The sequence below is a fragment of the Empidonax traillii genome, unplaced genomic scaffold (genome assembly GCF_003031625.1).
Source record: "Empidonax traillii isolate 1590-97213 ecotype Southwest subspecies unplaced genomic scaffold, ASM303162v1 scaffold93:size1158651, whole genome shotgun sequence".
NCBI classification, from domain to species: domain Eukaryota; kingdom Metazoa; phylum Chordata; class Aves; order Passeriformes; family Tyrannidae; genus Empidonax; species Empidonax traillii.
Window position 1 is genome coordinate 435,834 of NW_020955286.1, and position 21,852 is coordinate 457,685.

Below are 21,852 nucleotides of genomic sequence, written 5' to 3' on the forward strand. Positions count from 1 at the left end.
TTCCAGTAGTGGATAACTACTTTATTTTGGGATTAGCCTATGATAGAAGGTTTGACCAATCTCCTTTTCCCCAAATTACTGTGTTGTTAAAAAAAAAAAAAAAAAAAGGCTCCTTTTCTGCTTTTGAAATCAGTGGGGAGGTGGAGCCGTGACTCAATCTATACAGCTCTTCTTCCTGGCCACAGCTGGTTAGAAAATACTGTGGTCCAGAAGCATCTACCAGTTGGGAGACATACGGACTGGAGCATTAGTGTTGCCTTTTATGAAGCAAAGAAAATGGGATCATCAGCCTATTCTCCTTTGGTAAGAGAAAATCAGCGGTGGGGCAGGATGATCTGTTTGAGATGTCTTAGTTGAGATGAAAAGCAAATGCTTGGGAAGTTTCAATCCTTTAATGTAAGATGCATCTACAGTGGGCAGATTTATTAGTAAAAGCAGCAGATAGATGGTCTTGGTGAGATGGAGATGTACCCCATCATGAAGAGTAGAAATGGTAAGGCTCTCTGATGCTGCCATGGTGTATCTGAGTAGAAACTGAAAATGTCTGCTGGGTTTTATTACCAGCCCTTCTCTTGGCTCTTTGTCCCCAGAATCGATTCATCCGAGCAAATCCACACAGGAAGATTGAAATCAGGAGGAGGAATCATGAAAAGCCATACAGTGGTGAAGATGAGGTACTGTATAGCTGCATGGGCAAAGCTGCAGGGTATAAAAGATGGCTGTGCTACCTGCAATCTTCATCAGCCTTTCCTGTCTCTCCCTAAATTTAACTGTTATTGTGAGAGGTGATATTTTTTAACGGTTAAAGGAATATTTGTTTCTTCTGTGAGTGTGCTCTCTAGAGTGCAGAACATTCTCTATGACTTGTAGGTTGGGAAGGCAATGAACTTGTGGTTTAAATGCTGGGCAAGGAACTGGGAGAGCTGGATTTTAGTCTTGGTTTATTGTGGCATCATTACATGATGGTAGTCCTATCTCGTAACGCCCAAGGGCTTAGTCTTTAAATTGTTTTTCCTTTACTTTATGGAGGCAGATCAGTAGATAAAATGGATTATTCCAGTGTCTTCCACTTTTCTAAACACAAATTTTTATGAAGATGAACTGGTAAAAGGTGTTGGAAGGTACTGAATATGGTACATTCTGGATAAATTAGAAATTATTCAGGTTTCTGAGTAACGTCTGTATGAAAAGATATTAAATAACTTAAATAAAAATTGTATGACATATTTTTTCCCCCTGGAGTTTCCTGAATCCGCTCCCCAGGCGCATTCAGTGCAAAAGTATGAGGTAACTCTTTGGCACATCTGGGAGAACAGCGAATTCACTAACTTCTAGCACTGTAGAGTAATATTTAGGTTTATGTCTGCATATTTGCTTAGTACTTTAGCCATCTCATGAATGAGTTTTCTCCAAACTCCTGGATATGGGTGGTACTAAAGCTGAGAATGAAAAATTAATCCTCTGTATTTGGGATGTAAAGCTGACCTTTCAGCAATTTGGATTGTATACTCCTTTCATTCTCTGTCTCCAGAAACACTCTTGCTAAAAATTCTGCTGAAGCTTTAGTGATTCCCGCTTTCTTCAGTTCTAGATTTCTAACAAACCCTGGTATATGTACATATATCAGTTCTGCACGCTGTGTTAAAGTGGTTTCATTTTGAATAATGAAGACCCTAACTACAAATGACAGGTTGTGTTTACTCAAATGACAGGTTGTGTTTACTCAATGTCACACAGTGCCAAAAAAGAGAAAACAATACAGCTTCTTCAGTCTTACAAAATTTCAAATTGGCACTGAAATGCTAGAGCTGCCTTACAGGGAGCTGTCCAATGTGTGAACTGGAAGAAGCTTCTGATTTCAGCCTGCGCTGTGCTGCTATAACTGAAGAGTTTTGGAATCCTATACTGGACTGTTCACTTTTAGAAATATTCTTGCCCTCTTTTAGTCCTTTATTTCTTTTTAAGAGTCAGGTATTTTGGTGTAGTGAAGAATGTTATGGTGTTACCTATCACACAACCAGACTGGCTAGTAGCAGTGATATCTTGACCAGGGTATTCTAATATGGAGGGTGTCTTGTCCTGTTCTGCAGAAATGTTACGTGGCAGATGGACAGCAGTCTCTGCTGGAGCAAGGAGAGCATCCCATGGTCCCCAGGCTGGCACACTGGGCAGTGCATTGCTGTAATCTGTTGCACTCAGCCTGGAAATTTAAGCAGCAAACACTGTAGTTTAAAAGTAGCTGGGCTGTATGTGGGCAATTATTGAATGACTTCTTTGGTGAAAACTATCTTGTGATATTTCTTCTTACTCTTTGCATGAAAACTTAAACCTCCAAAGCCTAAATCTGTAGACAACTGAATCTTAAACATAACTGGAATCTGACATGATATGATGCCAAATCAAAAGGAAGTGTTTCTTCTCAGAAAATGTCTCAAACAGTTATAATAAAAGCATATTCACGGCATTAATGAGAGAATGGCCTTTGTGATGCTATGGAATAGGCTATATTATTGATATCTGAGTTATTTGCTAATACTTCTAATAACTAAGGCATTTTTTTTCATTGTTCTGCAGCTGGAAGTACCTCAGTTGTGCTGGCTTACTGTAACAATTATAAGCATGAGAAATGTCCGCAAAGCAGATTTGTGTAAGTATCACTTGTGGTCTGTTTATAGGTTAACAAGAAAATGACTGGCATCTGATTTTAATGCTCTAGTGTACCTGTTGCTTGGATTACAACAGTATCTCTTTTTTTTTTTTTTTTTTCTGAAGAAGTTGTATCTGTTTTAATTTTCATTTAAACTCTAAATAATCTAGAAAACAGTTAACAACAGAAATGAAATAGAATAGAAGTTCAGTGTTGGGAAAGAAGTTATCCTTCCCTTAACTGGCTGCTCTGTGATATTTCCCTTTCTCCTAACTTTTCAGTGCCCCTTTATTCACAGGTTGCCCATTTCCCTTCAGAAAGGGGCATCTTTGTGAAAGACACAGGAATAATCAGTAGTTATGTTGGGTGCTGCTGTATTTATGTCTTCACTGCTATATCATTGCGGATGACTTGTGCATTACAATTAGAACCAAGTCCAGAAAATCCCCCAAACTAAATTCTTAATTTTGTTTTAAGAGACATTTCAGGAAGTGAATTTGTGTATAATTTTCTTTTTGGACCCTGGCCAATATTTGAAAATAGGAGTAAAAAAAAATCACAAGAGCAGGAAGGCTTAGTTCAATACTTTTGAAATGAAATATTTTGGGTTTTGTTATCAAATAGAATTAGCACTTTAAATTGGCTTTCATTTGGGACTGACATAAATGCAAATGGAAAAGTTAAATAGCTCTAACCCCAGAATATCTTCCTTTGGATCTAATGAAATATTTATGACTTCTCAGAGGTTAATCCTTTCTATCGCTGGTTGGGCAAAAGAAATAATAATGAAGTACCGCTGTACTAATCAAGCAACTTGTTGTTAACACAGGGAGCCAAACTGATTGCTATGTCAAGCTGTGGCTGCCGACAGCTTCACGTCAGGAGGCCCGGACGAGAACTGTACGCAACTGCAGAAATCCTGTCTGGAATGAAACTTTCCACTTTGTGATACAAAGTGAAGTAAAGGTGGGATCTGTGGCTGTGATAAGGAGCAGGTGCTTTCTAAAGGGGGTATCTTCACCTGCTGTGTGCAGGCTCTTTATGAGAGCCTTGAAGCTCACATAGCTTGAACTCAGTTACACTGAGGAATAGGATGGTAACAGGAAAAATGAGTGTAAGCTCAGAAGGTTATGGAACACTTGGAATAAAGTTGAATGCTTCTTTCTGTCCCAGAACAGCTGTAAAAAACTGTTGAAATGTTTGTAGAGTTAGCAGAAATAGATGAGCAGTCAGAGTGCAAGTGATACAAGGCCTAGACAGAGGGTCAGCATCTTATGGTGTAGTAGAGCTGCATCTTCTCGTGCTGCTATGGGTAGTCTGAGCCCTGAGGGACTGCAAGGGAAATCTCTACAACTAAAATCCAAAGAATTTGTTCATGTGTTTTAACTTCTATTTGTAAAGGGCTAAGATTTTTCCCTTTTTCATTACTTTCTGCTGAAATGTCAAAATTTCTCAAGGTGGTAATTGTGAATCCACAAAGGATCTGATGAACAGCACGTGTAATGATCTGTCCAGTGCATGTTACCATCATGCGTGTCACTTAATGCTACTTGTCTTTTACCTCTTGTTCATTACCCGATCTGATGACTTACCTCTTCTAAGGTTAGTCCCTGACTTTGCAGTCTGAGCCACAGGCAGGGGCTGTGAGCTGAGCTCCACATTGTCTCAGGAGCCTGTCCACGTTGACCAACATGAGGGCTGCATCCTGACTCTTACTAGAGCTTCCTTTTGGGCTCAGTATTCCCAGAATATATATTATACCTCTTTCTCTGCCTCTCTCCTCAGAACATCCTGGAGATGACAGTCTGTGATGAGGATACTTTTACACCAGATGATCAGCTTATGACTGTTCACTTTGATGTAGCTAAAATCCAACCTGGAGAAAAAATGCACCTGAATTTTGAGTTGAATACAGAGGTGAGTGGACAGATAAAATAATATTCTTGCTCAGAATTTTGTCCCATTGAAGTTGTCCTCACACACAAAGACTTTGTTAAAAGGATTTAAGTACAAAGTTAAATGCTTGGGTTTTAGGAGTGGGGTCAGAAACAACCCTCTGTTGTGATTGTGATTAGATGCAAAATGCTATTTATATTCTGAATTTTCTCTTTTTTTTAGATTTCAAAAACATGTTTTGGAAAAAACAGAGAGAGGAAAAAATGAAGAAGCTGTTGGTTAGGGACCTCATCGCTCTTGTATGAGACTGACAGGGGTGGGAACAAACCTGACCCCTTTCCAGGCAGCTAGGGGGTATTTTCTCTCAGCTTCATTAGGAATTTTGTCCTGCTCTTTCAGTTAATGTGCTCGGTAATGAAACATTTCATTCTCATGAATATCAACTAATATCTCAGGTTTTTTTCTCCTTCTGATAAATGACTTTAAGAAAAAAAAAGTCTCAGCAAGTCTGTTAATGCTCTTTTGTTATAGGGCTAAAATTTCTTTTAGAGTGGCTGAGCCAGCACAGAATGGACTGACCTTGATGAATGAGAGTCTCGTCAGTATTTTATTTTTTTCTCCTAGGTCAGTGTTTGACCTAAGAGTTTTACTTGCTGCTTGTATCTCAAAGAATATTGTGTTTGGTTGTATTAAAGTGGAGATAAAGAGTATATTATTGAATGTTGCGTGGGTGAAGTTGCTGAGAGGACAAGTGGAGAAATCAAACTCATCTTCTAAGAGAGCAGAATACATACTCAGATTATTCCTGCAAAATGTAACATCTCTATTTGGAGGGTGTGTAGCAATGGAACTTCAGGGGTTTTTCATGCTTCTGACAAGAGCTTCAGTTTACAGTTTATAGGAACTGGTGTGCTCCACTTATTTCTAAACCACTGTGTCAGGCTCTTTGGAAAATCCTCTTGCCTGTTTTTTGTATTTTTATTGTTTTGAAGAGTGTTTATTAACTACTCTTCTAGAAGGCCAGTCCTTACTAAGGATTGCTTAATAAACCTGTTCCAGCTGGCTACAGCCTTCCTTAGAAAAAGCTTCACGTGACTGATATCATTTGAGGTGTGATTTAAGGCATGTGTTGAGGCATGTGCTGGGCTGTCTTAACCTACTGGTTTAGCAAGGTGGAAGTAGGGGAGGTCAGACAAAGTGAGCTGTGTCTCAGGAACGTCTTGGTCAAGATGTCCTTCTTTGAATCATGATGAATCAGGTGCCTATGAGGCATCACAGGTTATGGTCTGTACCTGGAGTTTTGGAAGACTTAGGATTATTTTTTTTAAAGTGCCTTAGTAATGGAACAGGCTGGGCAACCTTAATAATAGGCTGTACTGCCACCTCTGCCCATAATGATTTCTTTCATCTATCAAGGTATGCCAGAAGGGCTGAGGAGGTCAGATGGGTATTGTCAGAACAGCAGGATTGCTTTGCCCTCTCTACTTCTTGCTCACTGTGACTTGTCTTTGCATTTTTATGCTCTGGGTTTTTCAACCACAAAAATGTGACTGGGACTTAATAGAAACATAATTTGTGTGAGTATCTTTAAAATAACATAATAAGGGTGGGAACATAAGGAAAGCACAATTAGGCAGGTGTTACGAGCCACATCCCTATCAAAGGAAAATATTTTTTCATTCATTTTCTTTAAATTAAAGATAAATCTTGTTTTCAGAACCAGGAAGAATTAGAAGTGGAATTTCTACTGGAAAACATGTGAGTAAGGCCTAAATGTTACCGAATTTGTCATCAGAAAACTGCATTTTTAGAGAGAGTGGTAATGCAGCACTGGGGAAGTGATCCCTTGTACCAGTGCTCAGACATCCTATCTCAACATCTTCCCCATGGTTGCTTTTCTCTCCTGAATTTGGTGAAATCCCTTCTTGACTGATAGCCTCATTTACTATTTATAGCTGAGAGAGGGTATTTATCTTGTAATTCAACCTAAGGAGAGATGATACTGATGAGGGAAAGTTAGAAGGAGTATCCTTGGGAGGCATGGGACTATGACCTGGCAGTGACCATGAGAAAGAGGGGAAAGATAGAAGTGCTGATGGTACTTGCCAGCTTGAAAAACCGAGCTCAGCTATTTGCTTTTAAGAGCATATTTTTTTTATATCCACTCTTAAATAAACCTGTTTGGTTTTGCTTTTCAGCCCAGGTGTATCTGAGAAGATCATTACTAATGGCGTACTAGTGGTAATTATTTTCTTATGCTAATGTTCTTATGGTAGGTCAGAACTGAAGGATGTGATTGGAAGAGCTATGCCTTTAGGCATAGCCTTTATTCTTTTTCAGATGAGACACAGGTGTGGTTGTGAAGTTTTGAATTTGTTTGGGACTGTAGGGCATTCTGTGTTGGGAGAGACTTGGATCAGCACTCTGCCACAGTGCCAGTGAGGTGCTCACTGTTGAAATGGCAGTAAACAAGGACAGTTGGGAAGAAAGTGAACCAATGTGACTGCAACGTTGATTACTGAATGTCTACCCTGGAGCCAAAGGTTCTATTCACACCATGTCCAAGTGCTGTGCGATGCTCCTTTGCTGCTACTTCCTCTTATGCAGCAGCATCTTAGGAAGTTCCACCTTCATCCCAAAGTTATAAAGTACAGGCCCATCAGTTCAGTTGTTCTGCGGAGCTGTAGGTATCCTTCAGCTCTGTACCCTTCTGTACACAAAATCTAAAGCATGGCCTAGCTAGGGAGAAAAATTTCTTGTGTTAACTGTTGGGAATTGAATGGTATTTAAATGTAATGGAACAGATCCCTGATTATCTTGACTCCCTTGTCAACAATATTGCTTGCAATACTTTTACAAGATAATCGGCTTCTACAATTTTTTATGTTCACAGACTATCATGGCCAAGTGTTGTGTTTCTATAGGATCCCTAGGTCTTCAGTGAGAATCCTGAACTGTTTCTGTGACCAGTAATTTTATTGCTTATCTTTTCCAGTCTCGTGAAGTTTCCTGTTTGGAAGTACATGTGAATGAAACAAAAATGAAGCACTCTTACACGGGTGAGATTACTGATTTAAATGGTTTGTCACTGCTTTTTATGCTAAGGGAAATGCAGCTGAATCTAGATCAATACTTGATCTGTTTTAGTCTCTGCTTGCATCAGAGCTGCTTGGGGATTGAGGTGTTTTCTGAATTACCTAGTTGCTAATAGTGAGAATCCTCTGAAGATGGCACGACTGTGTAGCTTAAGGGAAACTGTGAAGGTTCTCCCAAGGCTGTGAGACTTGGAAACATCACTGCAATGTGATGAAACTGAAATATTGTGGTGAATATATAAAGCAGAAGAAGGGAGACACAACTCTCAGGAAGGCAAAGACTGCAGTGGAAACTCAGACGGTGTGAATGCTGCTAGTGGTATCCACTGGTTTAACACTTGCTTTCCGTCACTTGGCAGGGTGTCAAAAATGAATGGTTTAGATTGCTTAAAGAATCACTGGCAAAGGTATCAGCTAAAGCAGGTTTAATATAAATTTGCAAAAGTGCAAGAAAACTTGATTGCAAGGTTCACTCTGTTACTTACTACATATATGAAACATACAAAAGAAAATCAGATTAGAATCAGTCTCAAATTATTTACGTGGAGACTGGGGATGAAAAAGAATAAAGATGGAAAAGGTTAAGAGTGCCAAGGAGTGAGGGAGACCCTTCCATTGAGTCACGAGGTTCAGAGTGGACCTCATTGCCAAACTTAGTCTCAGACCTAATCATGGCTTATCCCTAAAGGATTTAGTGGCAATTAATAATTGTCTAATTTAACATTTACAAAATGATTCAATAGGTTTTGTTGAAAGCACTGAAGTAATTTAATTATGAGTGTAAGATGGTAACATTCATACTACACCTGCTGTGGGGTTTTTAAATCAGTTCATGCAGGCATGAACACAAATAAGTATGGACAAAGGTACATGTTAAAAATTCTCCTGGAGGTCAGTGAAATACTTAGTCAGATGCCTTTCCATCTCTCAGTGGGTGAAAGATTGAACCTGAGGACATATCAGCCCAGACCCTGCCGGCAGCTTTTGGTATCAGCCCTCTGGTTATCACTAACTTGAGAGCTGGAAAGGGCATCCCACTTAGTTGGGGGTGCTGGTGCAGCCTGTTGCAGTCCAGGCGAGTTCAAAAGGCCTCACTTAGGACTGCTGTTTATAAGGTCTCAAGATGACTGGCTTTAGCCATCATTCAGTTTCCATCCTGGCCACCATCTCTGCCAGTAATTAGCAGAGTATTCCTTGAAAAGTCCAGTAACAATAATATTCTTCCGCCTGGGCTGTGATTCAGACAAAGTTAAGGTTCCAGGGCTGCTTATTAGATAACAGCAGTTTGTTAAGTGACAGAAGTTCTTGGGAGCAGACAGTGTTTCTGATTAGCTCAGGGGGAGCTTAACCGCCCAAGGGCCATTAATCAAGGCCGAGAATTGCTGAGATAGTAGTGAGGCTCCAGGAGGGCGGAGTAAGGGCAGGGGATGCACAGGGGAGAAGCTGCCTGAGCACTATGTGGTGCAGTGCTGCACTGGCCCTTGTGCACACACTGGTTAGGGGGGAGGAAAAACATTGCAGTCCAAGACTGAAACTTTACTTGGGGCATTTTTATTTGTTATTTTTCAGAGCTAGTTAACATCTCTCTGTGGTTTGCTTCTTGTTCTCAGGGAGAGATTTCACGTTCACAATGAAAGGATCCTTTGAAGAAACCCAGGATGTTTCCATAGGTTCCCACTCCAGACGGGGAAGCGCTGAAACCATTAGGTTCCACTATATCAAGCACAGTCAACCCAGACTGCTCATGACACTGCCGAAAGAACATGTTTTCTGTTGTGTATGTTTTGCTTGTGGATGGTGATAACACTTAAAATAACTTTTGGGAGAAGCATCGTGAGTTAACCCTTCTCTGGTATCTTTGTACCTATGGTTTATAAATGATTTTCTCCTTATAACATTTCCCTCCTCCTATTCCTTTCAGCATGGCTCATCTAAAAGGGAAATGGGTGTAAGGAGTCCCCTGGCTGTGCCTCTCCATTCCCTCGACTTGGGAAAGAAAGTGACAGTCACGAGAGTGAGTATCCTTTGACAGCATATGGAATTCTTTCAACAAGTGTAAACTATACATGTAAAATCTGGTTGGGTATTAATTTTCTTATTAAAAATATACTAGCTGAATTATATTTATGCTCAGCTCTGCATACACTTGGAAATACAACTGTTATTTGGAGAAAAAAAAAGGATAGTCAGAATTACTGATTGCTTTAAAAGTATTTTAAAAGTAGGATACTAGTGATGATTGTGTGCTGAAGACCTAAGAAGAGATCAAAGATTTATCATTAAACCATATATTTGAATAATTACTAATACTGTAAAACTTGCTTTTGCAAAATTTCAGTTCTATTTAATATTTATGGTGTTTTCATTCTTGATTTTCAGGGGGAATCTTATGAGGTGTCTGTGAATGAGGAAAATAGGTAAATCTTTTATTTCTTTTGAACAATTACTTAGGCCATCTCCTATCCTTTTATAATATCAACTTTAGATGAAAGGAAACCACAGGTGGGATCAGTTCCTTAGTGGGCGTTTCACTTAAGGGTTGGACTCAGTGATCCTTGTAGGTCCCTTCCAAGTTAGCGTATTCTGTGAGATTCCTGGTCTTCAAGTAATACATTTCAAAACTAGGAATAAAGATAGTACTTGGTTAAAGATGGGGGAAGTGTTAATAAAATATGGGGAAGGGTTAATAAGATGACACAAGCTTTTTAATTGGTTGGTAAGGGCTTAGAATAGAACAGAGGGTAGGTATTCATAGGGTATAACCAGTTACAATGTTTTTCCTAATGTTGAGGCTTTGTAATTTTGATACTTAAGAATCCCTGTGTCTTGTAACCATTACCTATAATACATACAACTTCATGTGTAACACATTTCTAACACGTTTCTAACACTGTTATGCATTTACCAGTCCTTGGCAGGTCATTTTTCAATGAAAGGCATAGACACTAATTAATTTGTGGACTGACTTGCAGACATTTTCTGAAGGGCAACATTACCCCCTACTGGTGACCTAGCTACATTTCAAGCCTTAGTTGCAGGTGGATGATAAACAAGAGATTTCTACTGAATAATAATTCAGAGAAGAGACAAAATAACCTTTTGGCTGAAAAAAATCCCTGAAACAGTAGCCCTGTGAAAATATAAGTCATCGAATTAATGAATATGCGCATGATATTTATAATAATGTATGGATATTAACGCACACACTTAAAAGACATCTGACTAAAGTAGTTGCAGCACAAGTTTTTTATAGAGATAAGCCTAACTTGGTATTAGGGTCCTTTAGACTAAAGTGTGTTAGATTTAAATAATTGCTTAGGCTCTCTGTGTACTTCAGGAAACATATATATAGCAAGAGAATGTGGAGAGGTGTTCAGATATCAAAGCTCAATGTGAAACAGCTTGAACTCAGTTAATTTCTTTGTTTTTAATAAGCAGATAATTTTATTTATTTAATTTACTTATGATTGTGTGAAACAGTCCAGGATATAATTTTGGCCTAAAATCTCCAGGGGAAGGCAGAAATAGATATGTGATATCCATATACCTTCCTTCATTGGTGTGTACTGGGAAGGATCCTTTCTTTAAACTGGTTTATTGTTATTGCTTTAAAAAAGGCCTGCAGGTAATGTCTTGTCCTTCTCTTATGCTCTAGTTGCAAAAATTTAGATTTGCGGTTGGGGTTTGATCTATGTGCAGAAGAGCAGGATTTCATCTGTAAAAGGAAGAAAGTGGTTGCTGCTGCTCTGAAAAATGTTCTTCATCTAGACGAAGACCTGCAGGAGGATGAGGTATATTCCTAGCATCTTGAGAACTTCAAGTATTATCATCCACTTTGAAGGAACTGGATATGATGTACTTGCATGACTACTCATATAGCTCTTCCACATATTCTAGACTACATTGTATAGGCCAGATTGTCATTTGCACTTAAGACCATATCAAAGAGTTTTTGACACAGAGCATGAAAGAGGAACTGTCAGGAGGCTGCCTATAGCTCCTTTATTATCTGCCAACCTCCACTCTCACTCAGGAGAACCCAAAGACCGTATTTCTTGACATAAAAATATGTATAACTAAGCTTGGGAAACTTTGGTTGCTTCTACTGAAACGATTTCTCCTGTTTGGCACTTTGCTGCTATACAAGGCTTACAGAGGAAGGCTGCAACTCTCCTGTAGCACACTGTTATGGTAGCATCTGTCTTGTGTGTTTTTCAGTGTGTTACCTCTTGCTTTCTCCTCTCCTGGGGATCCTTGAACTCAGAGGTAGCTGCTGTGTTACTGGAGGACAGTAATCTGCTATGGGGCTGTGGTGCTTGATCAGCAATCTGAGAGAATGTGCCTGTGTGGTATTTCCTCCACTGCTCTGTTCAGGTGCCAGCACATCCAAGCCTTGATTCAGTGTGCAGGACAGTATTTGTCAACCAAGTCGAAGTGCTCATGAACTTAAATAAGAAGTAGAATAGAACTTGGTATTATTAAATGAGAATAAAGAGCTATTGAGTCATATTAATTAAAAAAACAAACAAACAAACCAGAACCCCCAGGTAGATGGTAAAATACAATGAACACAAGACTAAACGAGTGGCATTATATGATCTTAAAACTGAATAATTGTTGTCTCAGTTTTTGTTAAGTGCTACCTATGGGGAAAAGGGAGGGTGGCTAACAGGATTGCTGCATACTTGAGGAAAGTACAATACACATGGCATTGGTATTAGGGAAGGTGGAGGTAATCTGGGTTAGAAAGAGGATGTTAGATCTATAAAGCTTGGCACCATCTGCCTGGAGAATAGCAATGTTGTATATACACTTAGAGGAAGAAAAAATTATGCAGGCTGCTTTTGCTCTGCTCCTCTGACCTCAGTTATACTCAGGGTTTTAAAACGTGTTTTGACGCAAAGAGGTGAGAAAAAAATTAAAAACATTGAGAAAATCTGAAAATATATTATGCCTTACAAGAACCATACTTAGAGCTTCTGACTCACCAAAGCATAACTGATCAGGAAAATGCTTTCAGCATACCATAAGTCCCACTAAAGTTTACACAACTCAAATACACACCTAGGCACTGCCATGAAGAGGAGGAATTGAATTAAAACCTACCCGAATCAGGTGTTGCTGTTACTTTTTCTGCATGGCCATTACTTCTCTATTTCATCTGGTGATGATCAACTCTTTGTGTTGAGCAGGTGCCAGTGGTGGCAGTCGTGACGGCAGCAGGGGGAGTGCGATCCATGACAGCTATGTTCGGCAGTCTTCTGGCTCTCCAGGAGTTGGGTGTTTTGGACTGTGTCTCCTACATCAGTGGTTTATCTGCCACAACCTGGTAAGGAAGGTTGGCCTTGTGCATGCCCTTTGTGTTAGCAGAGTGATAACCTGGTGAAATATTTTGCCTTACTGATGAATTTACTCAGCACGATGCTTGGCTTCTTTTCGGCATTCATTTCATGGGACTGCTGTAGCCCTTGTTTCTTCTAGCTATAAGAAACACATTAAATGAGAACTAAAGTATTTCTATAATTGCACTGAAGTGTTTACAGAAATTAAAAGAAAAGAGCACAAGCCAGGATGGTTTACCTGTAACTGTGTTATCTATTTGCATGTTACACTTCAGAAATCCTCTGGTAATGTTTGTAAATTCCTACACGTCTCTGAAAAGTAGCCTTTAAAAAAAAACCCTTAGAAATATGGAATGTGGTGAATCCCTGGACTGCTCAGTGTTGATTGCCTTGCACAACTAGGAGGGGTTGAGGGATTTGAAAACATTTGCCTCTGGAGGGCTGTTCTAAAAAGATACACGAGACAGAATAGAACAAGTGGTGTGCAGATGAGAGGGGATGACTGGAATCTGCCTGAGCTCTGGGAACAGACAACTCAAGCCTAGTCCTATGTATGCCAAGAATCTGAGGTGACCCACCTGCTGCATGCCCAAGGAGGGGGCTCTCACATTTGGCCAGGACAATATTTGCTGCCAAACTCCAGCTTAATGTTTCACACAGCATCTGACACAGCTGAGGGAACTGGCCTCAGCCAGAAGCTGTGGCTTGAACCTCGATAATGAAAGACTAAATCTAGTAAAAGCTTGTGTTAAGTTATTAGTGTTGCTTTATTACCCTTTTGATTCTGATAAGAAACAAGCTAGGATGACTTTGAATGTATCTGTGCAGCAAATAGAAATCACTGTATAGTATATATTCTGCCTGAGCTTTGAACTGCTCTTCCAAGGTAAAAGTTGGAGAGTAAGAGCCTTGTCTAGCCTGAAAAAAATCCAGCTCTGTGTGGTATAACCCCAATGAATTGTCATGTACCCTGTGATGACCCACAGTATCTTTCTTTTATCCAGGACCATGTCTAAGTTATATCAAGATGCAAACTGGTCACGGAAGGATCTCAGAGGGCCAATTAATGATATCAGGAAACGCGTGATCAAGAGCAAGCTGCACTGTTTCTCACTAGATCATATGAAATACTACGAAAATGAGCTTTGTGAGAGAAAGCAAGAGGGGCATAAGCTGTCCTTTACAGATTTATGGGGACTCTTCATTAATTGTATGCTACATCATCAGGTATTTTATATTATATATATATATATATGTATATATCACATATTCCTGCGGATTTCTAACTTCCCATAACTTAGGTTCTGGATTCAGTTACAGGAAAGGTTCTCAAGACTTCTGAGGGGCTCGTTCTTTGTCTTTTTTGAAGAATAATAGCACAGTAATACTAAAATGTAAGCATCTAAGGTAGATGTCTGAACATGTTAAAAATTAAAAATGTTAAGGAAACTGATTTTTCATCTTTGTTTTCAGGTCAAATTATCATTCTAGTAACACACAGAGGAGAGATGGCTCTGACAAACAAAGTTCAGGAACAGCAATGTAAAGCCATATGAGCAAACAAAAAGTAATGAAGGAAATGGGTCCTGGTTGACTTTTCTCTGCAGGGCCTTCAAGACAGCTAAATATTTTTTTTTCCTTAAAGCAAGTCATATCCTAGTGACTGCACAGACAAGTTTCTCACCTTTTTGCCGTCCCAGCACATGACGAAATTCCCATAAGCATCACTGATAATGCTTTGGTGAAGGCTCACGGCAGATAACATATGAATGCAATTGTGTGGCCAAACAACTGAAGCAGGCAGAAAAAGAAATCTGCTGAGTTTTAGCAGATATTTCATTGGCTATATTAGATCCATGCATTATGTTCACATTTTACAATGACTTCTGTTCTTTGTAAACAGGAAAGTACTCAAAAACTCTCAGATCAGCAACTAGCAGTAAATAGGGGGCAGAATCCACTGCCTGTATACCTGTCCCTCAATGTCAAGGATAACTTTAGCACTTTGGATTTTAAAGGTAAAGATTATCATATACCCTTCTATAGTTTCCCTTTAAGTTTGTTAGATGCCAAAAGCTTTTATTGTAAGTCCAAACCAATACATCTTTGAAATAATTTCTTTTCCTCCTCTCTTCATATGTGGTTTCTTACTTGCATGAAAAACATGCATCCTAATACTGTGGAAGGAAGATACCTGTGCTGTAGACACTGTTTTGTGAGAGATGGAGATGCCTTTTGCTGGCAGCCTTGAGAGCCACCACTGCTGCTCTTTTTCTCTCTTGTCCCCACTTACTCCTCATAACCCCTTTTTAGCTGCTGGGTCTTCTGCCCAGGCAGTAGCAGTTCAAGAGGGCTCTGAAGAGGGAGGAAGAGGGTAAGGAAGGGAGAAGAGAAGATGTGGAGAGGGGTGAGAGCAGGAGGCAGCTTGCAACAGCCAAAGAGGATCTGAGGAGGGGCAGCGCTCTGTGCCCTGATCAGTGATCCTGACTAGTATTCCCACAGTGTTTTCCGGGCCAGGTGAAGCAGGAAGCCCTACAACTGAACCTGATCATCTGCTTCTAGGCACATCTGCAGTCCTAGTGTGTTCAGCATGGGTTTTTTTGAGGGGAGGGGGTTTGGTCAAACTTTTTTAGCCTCATGGGCAATAACTATGGGAGTCTTAAGAATGAATGGTAGCTGGTGTCATTGCTGACTCAGAGGAACTAAAAATGCCACATCTTGTGCAGGGCCTTAGCAATCAGCCCAAGTTTTTGCTTCCTAGTGCATAAATGGACCTGAACCCCAACCCCAACCTGAATGGATTTTCGCAGTGTTAGTGGTGGAGGTAAATTTAACTTTTGCATTCACATATCCAACATGAGCATGTGAAAGGTCACCTGTTTGTTTCAAAATGTGGTGGTTTGAACTGTCACCTCCATGGTGAAGCTATAGGCCTTGACCTTCCATATTTTGATTCTTTAAGCTGCTTTTTACATGTGTTCAGGTGCCTTTAATAAATCTGTTTTGATACCTTATTTGCAGAGTGGGTGGAGTTCACACCTTATGAGGTGGGTCTCCTGAAATACGGGGCCTTTGTTCGTTCAGAAGATTTTGGTAGTGAGTTCTTCATGGGTCATCGAATGAAGAAGATCCCAGAGTCACACATCTGCTTCTTGGAAGGTAATTTGCTATCTCTGAAAAACATCACCTTTATAGTTGGCTACACAGAGGTGATCTGCAAGTAGCAGCACTGGTACACCAGATAACGTATCTGATGCAATTTCAATCTCAAATGAACCAGCCAAAAGTGGCAAAAGAGGAAACAAATTCTTGAGGCAAATGTGATTAATTTGCTAAACATCTTAGGTTAGACCAAAATAGAACATACGTATGCACTCATATGTGAGCACACACACAAGAACTAATCATCTGAAGTATTTAAAATCACAACCTGACTATTATACACAGCCAAGTTTCTAAAATGACCTTGTCGTAAGCCAGATATTATAGGAAATGGCATGGCATTTGATATTGATATGAGAATTCATAATATTTAATAACTAAACCAGAGACTGAATCCAAATAGGCTGCCATAGCTGTGTTCTAAAAATTCAATCTAGTATTAAGTTTTTTGTTTGTTTGTTTTTGTTTTGTTTTGTTTTGATTTGCAAGGCACGTGGAGTAATATATTTTCCCAGAATTTTATGGATGCTGTCTACCTCTCGGGTCATTCAGAGGACATCTGGCACAGATGGACCCGAGACACTGAGCATGACATTGGTTAGTTATTTAGATTACTTTTCTCTTGTATCTGCATTGTCTTCGCACATCTCTGAAATGTGAAACCTGACATTTGGTAAAGAGTTTGTGTCCTATTTGTGGGTTAGGAGACACCAAGCCCTTGGGAATGAAGGAAAAGCAGGAGAGAAACAGCTGTGCTGGAAAACAGGAAAAAAACATTGTGCTGCTCACTGTGCAACATCCCTGGGGAGTGTTGTTAGCCCCAAGAGGGTTACCACAAGGCCTTTAGGGAGGGAGAGGCCAGACAGGGAACAACAAGGTGATGATGTGACACTGAAATGTGCCTCTGAGCAGAACACTCTGCATGTTGGTGCGTGCACTCAATCACAGATGGGGCTGGGGGCCATAGTGGTTTGGCTGCCCAGCACCCCTTTCTTTGTTGTTTTTAATATCAGAGAAACACTCTAAACAAATGCAGACATATACCCTCTTCTTCTTCTTTTTCCTCCAGAGGAACACCCTGCCCTGCCCAAGAAACCTCACGAACAAACAACTTGTTTATCAATTCCCAAAAGTTACTGTTCTAATACTCTTCGAGAAATGATGACTGGACGGCCAGTTGTTTCAACTTACCATAATTTCCTCAAGGGCTTGCAGCTACACAAAAAATATTTAGAGAATGAGAGCTTTTGCATGTGGAAAGGTAATAGTAAATTGTTTTAGATGCATCTTTGAAGGCGTTTTGAGTGCTGATACTTGCAAAGGACAAATACTTGATAAGTTTTATCATAAAGGCAAATTTTGATTAATATTATTTGATTAATATGTTTGTGGAACTAGTTTTGCTGAGTCCCAGATGATTTACTGCTGGTCTTGTTTCTGTCTTGGAGAAACCACGGTAGGCTTGCTTGAATTCTTCCTAGGAAAAGCCATGAAAGAATGACTTGCAACTTCCATGGAAGTAATGGAATAGCCACAAATTTACATCAGTTGATAAAGCGGCATAATGTATCACTTGGGATGAATCCAAGTCTCAAAACTGCTTCCTCTTACTGATCTCAGAGCTGAGCTATAGATGCTAAAATGGTGTCAAAGACAAATATTTAACTGTGGGCTTTGTGTCGAAGACTAATACATATGAACTGTCTTTTCTTTCTCCCTTTGTTGTGCTAATTTGGAAAAGAAATTGACTTGGTCCTGAAGTAATTAATAATACAAGTTTTTGACTTTCAGATACAGTGCTGGATTCTTCTCCCAACCAGCTAAATGAAATGGGTGACTACCTCAAACTGATAGATACAGCTTTCTTCATCAACACCAGCTGCCCACCCATTCTGAGGCCAGAGAGAAAAGTGGACGTCATTCTGCATTTAAATTACAGTGGAGGATCACAGACTCTGGTGATGCTTTGGAGCAGCGATTCTTTTTCTGTGTGACCCTTCCCCCCCCTCTCCCCCCCCCAAGAAAATGGTCTGGTTTTAATTAAGTTAAATGATCATATTAGCGATACTATTCAACACTGGGACCATAATGTCTTTGTCTTTATCAGGGCTGTTTTCAGTATCTTTCTGGGACATGCACATAAACACAGACACATAGAAGTTCACAGATGTCCTATTGTATGTGTCTGTGCAGACTGTCATTCTGGTACCCACTTTCTCAATAGTTAGTTAAATAACAGTGTAATTAGTTAATACATAATTCTGAAATTTTTGAATGAGAATTTGGAGTTTTTCTTTCCTGTGTGACTCTTGGTGCTGGCATAAGTTTCAGTCAGGCTTTTGCTTTGCTGGTTGAAGAAACTTCACGGGTGTATCTGATTGAAATTAATTTAATTTATTTGTAAGAGGACATGAAGGCACTGATTGTTAGATGTACTGAATGCAAACATTTAGGAACCTATCATCAGAGATGCCATATGTAGTCAAAATTTCCCCACCCAAATCCTCTACTGCACCTGCTAAATCACAAAAATGCTCTGAACATCATATAAATTTCAGAAAACGGTAAAAATTTAAAGTGTTTGCAAATCAACCAAATTTCTATTACCAAGGATATATTAAAATCAAGATGATGTGCTTGTTCCAGTGCATAGTTAGTATTATTTATAAACCTATAAATCAATCCCAGATTGTCTGGTGCAGCAAAATAACAGTTATGGGGTTTGGTAGTCTTATTTCAACCTCTCTTTGTGTTGCAACTCTCCTCTCTGTTGAACCAGCCGCTGGACCTATTCTCAGAGTATTGTTTGGAGCACGGGATCCCATTCCCCAGCACAGAGCTGAGCCAGGAAGACCGGGAACGTCTGAAGGAGTGCTATGTGTTTGAGAATAGCTTAGAGGCACCAATTTTGGCCTTTTTTCCACTGGTGTGTGATACTTTCCAAAAATATAAGGCACCAAGTAAGTTAACAGCATTAATAAATTTTTTGAGGTTGCCACATCCAGTTTATTAATTGAATTTGTTCCTCTCCCAAAACAGGACACTTGCAAGCTTCTGAGTTGGCTAAGTTAGTATGTTCCCAGTCCTGTTGTGGTGCATTTAGTGTTGGCCTACTACTCAGGGGTTGGACTGAAGAGGTTCAAAATTAAAAGCATGAATAGCTGTACCTTGAGGGAAACCCCCTTATCTGGCAGCTGAAACAGTTTGTGTTCCTTTGATATTAAAGGAGAGGAAGCAGCTACTATATCCACTGGTAGCTAACACTCTCACCTGACAGTCTTGTAAAGAAATATGACATTTACTTGGTTAACAAAGGTAGAATTTCTCCTAATATTTTTTTTTTTCATGAAAAAGAGTTGAGAATAGAAAGTGCTAAAAACTTATGATGAAGCAAATGCTTTGCCAGGGTAGGAAGCTGCTTTGATACTTGTAATTTTTGAAAAATTGTAAGTTTTTTTTTTTATTTGGTTCAGCAATAGAAGAAATTTGTTTGTTTCACCAGAAGAAAAACCTACTTGGCAAATTAGTTTCAATATACAAATACTTTTGCACGGATCAACTCCAATTTTTTGTTGCTAATTTTGTATGATCTAGGAAACTTTCCTAAAAAAATGAACAAAAATCCATGTATCAGCTTATTAGAAAAGACCTCATGCAGTTCATCGTCATATGTATCCTGCTGCATGTGCTTAAAATCTCAGCCACCTGAGCAGGAGGATTTCCAACCCAGGAGCTTCCTGGAATAATTTTCTATCAGTAGATAAGAGCTGTCATCTCAGGACTCGATTGGAAAGTTAAACATACAAAATTCCAAATCTTAGAAATATTCTGTTGCAAGACTTTAATTTAGAGAGGAAAGCATTTTACATGGAAAAATTCTTCAGTCAGTCACTTTTGGATCAGCTTTAACTGTGGTTAAACAGCAAGCCAGTGGTGCAGCAGACATAGTACCTATACAGTAATTAAACCTTGAACCATTTTCAAGAGATAATTCAGTTTTGTGTGTCTGTTACTGTGTATTTTGCATTGCTTTTTTCCACCTCAATAACACTGCTGTGCTTTGTTCCTATTTCAGATGTGGAGCGCAGTCCCACAGAGATGGAGCAGGGAAGAGTAGATGTGTCCAACTGTACTGCTCCCTATGGCACTGGTCTGCTTACGTATAGCGAAGAGAATTTCGATAAGCTGATTAACCTGTGCCGCTACAACATCCTGAATAATAAACACTTAATTCTTCAGGCTTTGCAAAGTGCAGTGGAACGAAAGAAGCAATTTAAAAACTGTTCATCACCTCATTCGTGCAAATTCTCTTAAAGTATATTTTGCTGAATCTCACCACAAGAAGATATGCAAATGTTTTGGTACTGGACTAATGAATATCAATCTGCTGCAAGCTCACAGATGTTCATGATGGCAACAAAATTTATGATATGAACTCCTTTGACTTCTGCAACAGTGTGGTGGTCAGTGTGTAGCTGCTGCTACAGTTTTATTCCCATTGCCATGCAAAGCACAGACAGGGGAAAGTTCATGAGATTTTCATACTTGTCTTAGAAAAATGGTTGCTTAAGAAAATGTATTTAACTGATCATTCTTAGATCTTTACTGCTGTAAGTAACAATATACATACATTGTAATAGCTACTGTTCAAATACTGAGTACCCATGCAGAATCTTATTAAGAAGAAGAGTTTTATAGTTACAATCATCAATTTATGGTTTTTTATTAAGTTCCATGGACTCAGCTCAGGTAGCAAGTTGATCTGCGGAAAAGTTATTCTTGCTTCTGATACCAAGAAATCAACTATCGAGGCAACAATGAGTTTTGCTAATAACCTCTGAGGACAGAGGTTCAACTGTGGAAGATGAAAAATGGAAGGAAACTACTTTTAAGAGCGCAGATGACTCAAATGATAATATGAAGTTTACTAGGCCAAATACTGGTACTAGCAAATGCTGAGGTATTTATTTAGTAACACAGAGTATAGCACTTGGCTTGCCTATATTTTCATCAGCCTTTACTGTTCCCCTTTGTGGTCATCTCATTCAATACACTGGCACGAGTATATAAAAAAATCGAGTGCATCCATCTGTATATTGGCAGTATGTCCACATTACCCTAGGACAGTGACATCTTGTTTCCTTCTCATGTGTCATGGTCAGACTATAATGGGCTCAGTCATCCAGTCTTACAGGTCTCTGCTTCTTAAGCAAGAGGTAACACTGTTACCTCTAAGACAGTCCCTTTCTGTGCATTAGTTCAATTAGCAGGAGATATCACTAGCAGGTGTATGTCAAGCTTTGCTGCAATACAAATTAAACAAATAAAGTCTCCTTTCATAAGAGGAAACTGTTAGCAGTAACCTTTGCATCTTATTTTCATGAATCCAAAGTGATCAAGTCCAACAACTTTTCTTTTTCCTCAGTTACTGATAAATCTTTCTTTTCCAACTCTGCCCTCTGAAGAAGAAAGCCAATTTGCCACCTTCTTTTCTTGCTCTTGGGTAGGATAATTTGATGTTATGTGTCACCAGTAAGACTGCAATAATTTTCTGTAAGCAAAGAAGAAAAGGAAGATATCACTCTGACAACTCAGTTATGTTTGTAAGTTTATTTTTAAACAATAATGAAATGGAGTTTTAAAAATGTGATTAATTCCTTTTGCAAAGAACCTTTTAAGTATTTTAAAGATTTTCAAGATTTGTTATCAG

At 39.3% G+C, this 21,852-nt stretch overlaps 1 protein-coding gene across 1 annotated transcript; it reads left to right on the top strand.

Annotated features, from left to right (window-relative positions):
• The first annotated feature begins 276 nt into the window (after positions 1 to 276).
• Positions 277 to 20,801, top strand: LOC114056471 (cytosolic phospholipase A2 epsilon-like). Its single transcript, XM_027881680.1, has 21 exons — positions 277 to 303; positions 591 to 674; positions 2,575 to 2,647; positions 3,477 to 3,613; positions 4,433 to 4,564; positions 6,261 to 6,301; positions 6,742 to 6,784; positions 7,539 to 7,602; positions 9,249 to 9,415; positions 9,560 to 9,652; positions 10,018 to 10,055; positions 11,294 to 11,429; positions 12,831 to 12,967; positions 13,985 to 14,207; positions 14,884 to 14,998; positions 16,002 to 16,139; positions 16,632 to 16,739; positions 17,212 to 17,403; positions 17,934 to 18,100; positions 18,922 to 19,102; positions 20,218 to 20,801. Exons 1-21 carry the CDS (start codon positions 277 to 279, stop codon positions 20,454 to 20,456), a joined length of 2,535 nt encoding a protein of 844 aa, XP_027737481.1. The 3' UTR covers positions 20,457 to 20,801.
• Positions 20,802 to 21,852: the final 1,051 nt, after the last annotated feature.